Below are 9494 nucleotides of genomic sequence, written 5' to 3' on the forward strand. Positions count from 1 at the left end.
AAAAAAAAAAAAAAAAAAAAAAAATATATATATATATATGAAATCATTTCTAAAAAGCTGGAATGATAGTTTAAAAATGTTTGTCTAGAAATGGGTTTAGAAAATTAAAAAAAAATCAGTTAATTAATAATTTAAAAAGTTTTCTTTAAGGTATTTTATGCTTTTAGATTCATCATTTTATAAAGAAGTCTTGTGTACAGTCTATATCAGAAACTAAAGTGACAAGTGTTTTTCATAGCTAAAATACAAAAGGTTTAAAATAGAAATTTGAAAACTATAACCACGGACAAGGTTAAACTCCTACAACACTTTTAGTGAAAAATATTGATGTCGTTCTGTATGTAGAATGTAGTAAATGCATACATTTATGTGCATACATGTATATCACAACAAGCCTTTGAGATTAAAGGAAAAACTCTTTGTTAGTTCGTTAACAGGAAAATCTCCCACATTGTCTCCTCTTAAACTCCAGAGAACCCGCAGAAAATATCAATGTTATCAAATAAATTATGAGTGGGAGTAAAAAATGCAAGAGAAAAAATGTGTAAAACAATTATTAAAACTTCTGTGCATTCAGAGAACCAATGTGTTTGGAAATATGGAAACTGAGGTCCCGAGTCTTCATCTACTTAATAAAGAGACATTTCTGCATCATAATTTATGTTTACCGCCCAATATATGTCACTCTTTTGGATCAGAGTTATACAAGTATTGCACAAAAGTCTGAAAAGCTTTTTTTTTTTTTGCCATTTCAGTCACATGCACACGTACGGGGGTCGGTCCATCATTAAAATGGAACATTGTGCATGGTGTAGGTGTAATGCAACGTTCACACCGGTTCAAGAATGAGCTATACTTGGTTTTATGAACAAACATCCAGCTGGTGGTTTTCACACCGGACAAGCAGGAAGCAGCATTGAGGGAATTCTTCTTCTTTTGTTTTTCTACTGTCTACTAATGCTTGTCGGCTACCTACAGTTGGAAAAGGCTTGGTGTAAAAAGTCAGTGCAGAACTAATCTTGCTCCAGGTTTTTTATTTCACAGCTCTGTTCCTATAAATGTATATTTTGGTGGGACATTAATCCAGCCAGGCACAAACAGCCGATATTAATTTCTCCTCCATGATCGACATTTAAATAGTTGGCACTTCCATGTTATGAATCGTCACAAATCCTGGTACCTGATTGGTCACAGTTTGACGTTGTCGCACTTTAGCGATTAATGAACACCCAACATTTGGGTTGACGTGCAAGAACGTTTTTGCTCTACAAGTCCACCGAGTGTTCTACAGCCTTGACATTTCCTGTGGGTCACATACATGCAGGTTTGCCTATGCTTCGTCTACAGACATTCTCTATCCACCTGTGAAAGAAGTAGTTATGACTAAGACTTTCTTAAGAGCTATATGTTCTTACAGTTTCACTTCAAATACTCACCATTAAGTAGTCAATGTGAAGAAAATGTCATTAGATTCAAGATAAGGTTGGTAGTCTAAAAATGATTATAGGAAGTTATGAAAAAAACCTTTGGGCTTTAAATTCACAAAATGTTAAATTTTCAAAAGTCTTCAGAATTAGCTGAGATTAGTAATTTTCCTAAGGTGGTCAACCATTTCTTCTGCATATTTGTATAGCTAAAAGTTTCTGTTTCTGTTCTTTCCTCAGATCCAACCCTCACCACAGAAGGTCGCCCTTACTGACTCTGGCAATGCCAAAGTTTCCTCCTAATTTTCTTTGATGGTTTCTTGGTTTTAGAATCATTTGATATAATCTGTTAGTAATCTGAATTGGCCATTAGCACAATATAAACATAATCTGGTTTTATTAAAATAATATGGATTTAATTTAATTCTTGCAACTATAGTTACTAAACTTCTGTCTGAAGTTCTTTTTGCATTCTGCATTGCACTTTAAGACAATTTTGGTAGTAAATTTTAATTTATGCATAAACTAAATTGATCTCAAACAATATCTATATGAACATGGAGGAAGTTTGTTTCCTCATTTCACCTTTAAACAATACCAATTCAGAAAAATTAATGAACGAATTCTTGTTAACTTTCGTGTTCCCTCATTCACTTTTTGTTGTAAGGTCTGTTTCTATTTTGTGCAGAAGGGATTTGATGAACACACTGAAATGAATGGTTCAAAGGTGGAAATCATATTGACATTGACGGATCCACAGTTGATGAAATTGAAAGAAAATAAAATTGGAAGACTCACCAACACATGAGCCATCGATTTCCTCATATCCCACGCTGCAAACGCATCTTCCCAAGGGGACCAACCAGTCTCCATCAGCTCCACAAAACAGTTTGGGTGTATCTCTCTCCTCGGCGTGGTCAATACATGCGCCTCTCACCTCCACCAACGAGGAAGAATCCATGCGAGGCACTGTGTCTGGAAACGATGCCAGGTTCCTCAGAGTGAATGGACATTTTTTATAGTAAACCCTGACCGAAACCAATGCAATGCAGGCACCGATGTCCTGGAATGCCAGATAAAAGCCCTTCTTGCTGATGGGTCCCACTTCCCGCACTTCAGTGTTGAGCTTGAGAATGCGATCTCCCAGATCCATCTGAGTGAAGCTCTCGTCAGCAGCAATGGTGTCGATCTTGGTGTACTGCGCTGCCTTAAACTTGACACTGTGGGCCTCGTCTGTTTCATGGTACAAGAGGTTGAAGGTCTCCTTGCAGGTGCCCGACACCCACGGAATGGAGTTGCAGTCTCGCAAGGTGAAGCGAAGTTCCACGTAGACCTTTTGGGCTGCTTGTCGGGAGATCCAGTTGGACCGAAGCCAGTTGTTCTGAAGAGGTTCCATCACGTTGCACACCTGAAAAGTATGGATGGGTCTGTTGTGCTCGTCCATCTCTGTGATGGCATCCCACTGCAGGAGAGGAATTTCAAGAAAATAGAAAAAAAATTACATGAGTTAAATCTTAAATTCCTGACTTATAAGACTCTTAAACATCTATGTATGGACGGAGTGTAGTGATTCACGGCCCGCCAGATGTTTTCACCCAGCTCAGTCATGAAGAGAAAAAAAAAGAATTGTTGGGAAACAAAAGTAAGTTTCTAGCCCATTCCTTTGGTGAGTTATGGCTATTTACAGAAATGGCTGCAGTGCACAATTCCACCACTAGAGGTAGCAAAGCAAAAAAGAATACCGACATAACAAGAAATCAAGAAATAAATGGCATTTCTTGGCAAGCATGTCTGGGTAAGATGCTGTTAGGTTCCCTTCCAGCCTCACCGCTGTTAAGTTGCTTACAAAAATTATTACTACAATTGTTAAAATGTTGTTGCCAAAATATAATAATAGTAATAGCTCTAATAATATTAATAATATGTGATTAGACTATTGGGTTTTTTAAGCCATTTCTTTCTAACTGAGAAAAAAACTCTAGAAAAGCAAATTTACAGATAACAAGTTGACCATAGGTTATTTTTCTATTATGTTAGTGGTCCGGCCTTCTTAAGATCAGACGGGTTGAACCAAAATGAGTTTGACACCCCTGGTATAGTCTGATTCGATACGAACAGATCAATCTAGTTGAATCATATGGAAATAAATTGATTTGTCAATTAAGTTAATTATTTGTTACGCCCCTAATGGAAAGGGTTTGAAATAGAGTCATAAAGTTGTACAAAATTATATTTATTAATGTCTCTGCAAAGCTGTTTTTATTCATTCTAATGTTGCGGTGTTTTTATAGAAGGATGACTTCCTTCAGCCGTTTGGTCAGTTTTACAATCAGCTCTACAATTCTCTGCTGATGCGATCAGGAAACATGTAACCAGGGAGTTGATGTGAATGAAGTTAATAGGGGTTTTTCACCCCCCAGGACCTGGATTGCTCTTTTGTTTTATTAGAGTGGGAACTGGCTACAGCAACGACCCCAAAACCACCAAACATTGACCTCTAGCAGTTAAATTGCCTGCCAGGGAAAAGGAGCTCTCAAATCACATTGGTAGCAGAGTGCCATTGGATCTGCCACAAGCAGCAGGGTTTGCTTTAATGTGATAATGCATTTTATTTGACCAGATGCTAACACGTGTATGCTTCAGGAATATATTATGTGTGGCTGGGCTACAATTACAATAGCCACAAATGATAACCTGTCGTTTATGTGCAGTTGTTTAATCCAGAAACCACAAAACACCAAGCGGTGGAGCGGGTTATTTAACTTTAGTATGTTCAAAGTGAGGAAAAACAATAAACAGAACATAATTAAAAATACATAGCTTTCAGACATGAAACCCACAAGTCAGCGACTGCGAGGCAGAAGATGAAACCAACCCTCTTTTCTCTCGCGGCTGGAGATGAGAGCTGGAACGTTTGGAGCCAAGTAAGAAGTGTCAAGCTATTAATTACCAACCGAAGCATTCGTGTCAGTGTCATTCTATAATTAAATATAAACTGACTGTATCACACATACAAACATTCTCAGTTTCAATGATAATGATGTGCAGAAGAGATCCCTTTAGCTAATTAATGGCAGGGTAAAAAAAAGGTCCTTCATGACAGTTGTGGTGTACCTGAAAGCTTATTTTCTAACTCTACTTGCCTGATAAGCTCGCATATTTAATAGACTGTTTTTCACTTGGCTAAATATTACCTCTTGATGAGAGCGGGAATTGAAGCCTAATGTTTGCTTTCACCTGCTCATTATCCTTTTTAATAACATGTTCTAATTCAATCAACCACAGTCTGGAGGCTGGAATATGCTCTTCCCTCGAGGTGTAATTATAGAATTATTGCCAGTTTGATTTTCATTAGATGTCATGTTGTCTATCACAGACAAAGAATAAATTATGGCGAAAACATTTCAAGGTTTAAACTAGCAAATACTAACAAATATAAATTAAAAAAAAGCTCCTGTGGCTATTTTTGTTTGGATTTATTGAAAAAGGAAAGTAGCCTACCGTTGAGAGTCAATTTAGGACAACAATTTAACACTGCCCTCCCCCAAAATAGAAATTTAAACAAGTGTTGATTATTTTTGCCGAATGTCTCCAAAATTTACTTTATCTAAATGAAAAAAATGTGAAATTTTATACCATTTTTGTTATGTAAATCATGCTACTGCCGGTTAGCTTAGCTTATAGCAGTTCCGCGCCGCTCAGTTTCTCAAGGACATATCTCTCTACCGATTTTTGCTCTGTGACTTGCTCATTTAAACCATTTAAATGAAGACAAAAAAGAGTAGACAATGGAGATTGAAAATATAAACTGCAGATTGTATATTTTATCTTCACAAAACTTTGTAGCAGAGCTGGTGAAGTTGATCGTTTAGACCAGGGATGTCACACACCTGATCCAAATAATCAGCAGCTAATGAGACAGGATATCTGGAAAACTAGCAGGAGGACGGCCCTCGACGCTTAGAGTTTGAAACCTCTGGGGTAGAAAAATTGGGAATTTTGTTGTACTTGCACCAAATTTGATGAGGATGTGCATTCCCTCTTTCAGAAAATCAAGTTAGCCTGGAAGAAAGCCAAAATAGCAGAACATACACTCAATTAAAAATAAAAAAAATCACTGATTATTAGCCCAGTTTCAACAAAATGGGATGTTCACACACAAAATGCATTTTTTTGACTTGAGTGGTACCTATAGAATATATATAAATATTGGATTTTCTTGTGTGCTTTTCTAAAAGAGGGTATCCTAAGGTACATCCATGCTAAATATGCTATTTTTTTTTTATACACAATACTTTACATTTCCGTTTATGTCCTGTCTCTTATTGACGAGATCTTCAATTGTCGCTGGATTTAACTGTGTTCTTAACTGTTAGAGGCCAGGCTCCTTCAAGACCCCACCCACCACCGCCACCCTCCCTGGGTCGAGCGCAGTCGTGCTGTCATGTGATATTTGTAGAGTGAGGTGATGGCCAAGGAACACTCATTCGATCTTGCATTTAAATTTCATGCGGTGGCATACGCCAAAGAACATTCGGGTGGGGAATCTGCACGACATTTTGGAGCGCATGTCTCTAGGAAAATTATTTGCATGATAGTGGAAGGGATTTTTGAAACAGAGAATAATGATGCTTCAAAGAGAAAAGAAGCGTTCGCAGTCAGCGCTAATCAGAATGTAGAACAATCTAATCATTTCAATAAATCCTGAAATGTTCGTCTATTGTTGTCTGCATTTTGTGACCAAATTTCACTACAAAATGAACACATTAGCCATCACCATTCTGTCTGTGATGGAAGAAACACTGGTCTCTGGCTGCCAAATTTTGGGAAAAAACACAGGGGTTTCCATACGGTATGCACGTCAACCTTTGCAAAATTTTCAACAACCTGCTAAGGCCGGCTCTAGGATGATGTCATGAAATGGGCGTCACCACAAGGAGCAGAAGGTGGAGCCTCAGAGGTTTGGATAGTCAGAGTTCACAAAAATAACTCATATTTCATTAATAATGTGTTCTTAAATGTGTCAAAGGTAATATATGATCATACATATAGATATACTTTACTTTAAAAGACTTTTAAAAGCATTGCATGGTAAAGGGCCTTTAAGGGTTTTAAACAGATGCTTCATTTTTCAGACTAAAAGTGAAAAAAACAAGTAAAAAGCATGCCAGTCATAAATCTGTGGGAAAACGGTTGTCACATTTTAGAGAAGTTTCTCATGCACACACTTTTCTCCACCCAACAGTGAAAAGATTTATGAGCAGGAATGTTAAAGAGTTTTACATTTTGCAAACAGTGGTGTTATTTAAGGGCAAGAGTATTCATGTATAATTTCAATATAGGTACGCATAAAGCATTTATCCAGAGTCAAGCAAAAATCTTTCTGTTACTAGATAAATCTTTCTTATTTTGAAAGCAACAACATTTGTCCAGAGTGTTTCAAAAGTCACATTGCAGCTTGAGTTTCAAATAGCTAAACAATGTTGTATTGAATTTCTGCAACTATAACTTAACATTATTGCTTTAAATTTTATGGCCTTAAATTTTAAAAATAAAATCTATGCTTGCCTTACACAAAAAATGTTTCAGCGTATTTTACACTATTGAACTGGACCTTCTTTGTACTAGGGGTAGGAATTTGGGTATTGATCCAATAACAAGTAATTACAGGACTAGCAGGAAGGGGAGGAGCAAGGTGTGAGCGGCGCTGTTTACTCAAACAGAATATTGCCTGATTGGGCAGTTTACCACACAAATTAGGCGGGCATTTAATTAAATTGGGTCGTTTTTTTGCTTAATCTGACACACTTGTAATCTCCATAAGTAAATTCAAGCTCTTTACTGTACGTATTGAAGAAAAAAAACTGCGACAAAAGTATCAATCTCATCACACTAGTATTAATACTTCTTCTTGGGATTTATTCTGTCGATACTCGCATCAATACGCCCACCCCTAATTTCTTCAAAGCTTTTACCACTTTAGAATGGCCTTACTGTGGAGGACACAAGGACATTTTTAGGTTCTATCAAGCTACAATCACATCACTCTTGGCTAGGGCTGCCACAAACGATTATTTTAATAGTCGACTAATCACCGATTATTTTTTCCGATTAGTCGACTAATCAGGTCATGCACAAAGTTGATGTAAAACACAAATCTTAACCATCATTCACTTTAAACTAACTAAAAACTATATATATTCACACTAGCATCATTATAGATGAAATGTAAGCTGAATTTGGCTGCAAAAGATGCTAGTGACGATGGCTGAAGATGCTGATAGCCAACTAAAATGTGAGTTAAAGGCCAAATTAGCCTAAAAAAGCATAAGTTAGCAAAGACAGCTAGCATGTAGGTGAAATAAAAACTCCAAAATAGCCTAAAAAAACCTTAATAAATGCCAAAATAGTCCAATAAGCTAGCATAACACCATTATAACTTTCAACTTTACTACACTGACTCCATTTAATATAAAGTAACGACTAATCGACTATTAAATTAGTCGTCGACTATTTTAATAGTCGATTAGTCGTCGATTAGTCGACTAATCGTGGCAGCCCTACTCTTGGCGATCACGTCCACTAAAAAGTGTATGTTAGTACTGGGCGGATCAATCCAAAATATTGATATTATCGATCTCAAGTTGGTATCGGTATTGGATCTGAGATATTGATATTTCCACACTTGTTTGAAACTTTTCTTTTTCTGCAAAAAGGACCCAGCTTAGTCACTTCCTCACCACTTTCACCATTCCTTTGAAAGCTCACAGTGCATGCATGCATGCATGCGGCATGCATTGTTCACCCACTCTATTTAAATGCTGAGTTGTTTTTGACAAGTTACTTTTCACCTGTTTTTATTGTCCTATTTAAAGGCTAAGAAGCTACAAATTATTTACATTTCTACCAGTTTTTCTTTTCATTGTTTAGCATTTTGGTTTGTTTTTGTATCATAGTTGCTTATTTCTTTTGCTTTTTAGACTGTTTTGCATTCAGTTCTTCAATTTTTTTTATTTCAAGAAGTTTTTACTTTAATAAACTGTTTTCCATTGAAAATATTGTCCTAATTCTGTTTTTATGTTTATCAAGTAATTTAAAAAAAAAAAAAAAAAAAAAAAAAACGAAACTTACAAAAACCATTCCTGGTAATTAAAACTATTGAGATTTTGAGGTTCGTGATACATCTGCCACATTTACGAAAAATATCGATATTGGTATCGATATCGGCGATATTGACCGTGAAAAAAAACTGAAAAAAGACTAAATTAGCCAAAACAGCTAGCATGTAAATATTACCCTAACTCCAAAATAACCTAATCACCAAAAAATCCTAAACTAGCCAAAGTAGCTAGCATGCAGTTGAAATATTAGCTAAACTCCAAAATATCCGAACTATTAAATTAGTCTTCGACTATTTTAATAGCCGATTAATTTTCAATTAGTAGACTGATTGTGGCAGCCCTAGTGTGATGTAAGATGAACTAGGGTGAACTTTGACCAACAGGGACTCGGATTGAGAAGTGATGTAGGGATAGCATCCGTTTTAATTTACAGACGTGCCAACCTTTAGAAAAGTGATTATGGAGCAGAAATTAATAAATAAAATTATAGCAAATTTAAAAAATATAGCTAAAGCATCACAGAAAAAAGGTAAGTTATTACACGTATGACTATTGTTCCTTAACTTATAAAGATACTATTTTGACATTAAAGACTAATAAATTACATAAGTAGTGATTTGATGAAAGGTCATACTAAAATTAAAGAGTTTTGCTAAAGAAGTCAACAGAGGTTGTTCATAAAACCAATGGATCAAACTCAAAAGGAAGATGATGTTTTCATTTATCAGATTAGCTCAGAATATGAGTACCTCAAAAGAGAGATTATTTACAAAAACTAACAAATTATAATATCTATCCATATCTTTTGTACCTATTCAAAATCAAAAGGGAGCTAAATTTTATTTTAGTTTTTCAGGTGTGAAGAAGGAAACTTTTATGGTGGATTATTAGTTCACAGCATATTAAAATAGTCATATTGGAACATTAGTTAAAGTAACAACAATTAAGG

The 9494-nt window shown here is 35.9% G+C and overlaps 1 protein-coding gene across 2 annotated transcripts in view; it reads right to left on the bottom strand.

Annotated features, from left to right (window-relative positions):
* Window positions 1-9494, bottom strand: part of LOC112155273 (ephrin type-A receptor 6) — a 166630-nt gene that overhangs the window by 116630 nt on the left and 40506 nt on the right. The window contains exon 3 of one of the 2 annotated variants that reach the window (XM_024286797.2): window positions 2223-2886. In XM_024286797.2, coding sequence (XP_024142565.1) covers window positions 2223-2886 — 664 coding nt within the window. Of the gene's footprint in view, window positions 1-2222; window positions 3272-9494 lie in introns of those variants that run through there. The other variant, XM_036209540.1, reaches the window with a different exon arrangement.

Source organism: Oryzias melastigma, linkage group LG21 (assembly GCF_002922805.2).
Source record: "Oryzias melastigma strain HK-1 linkage group LG21, ASM292280v2, whole genome shotgun sequence".
Taxonomy (NCBI): Eukaryota; Metazoa; Chordata; class Actinopteri; order Beloniformes; family Adrianichthyidae; genus Oryzias; species Oryzias melastigma.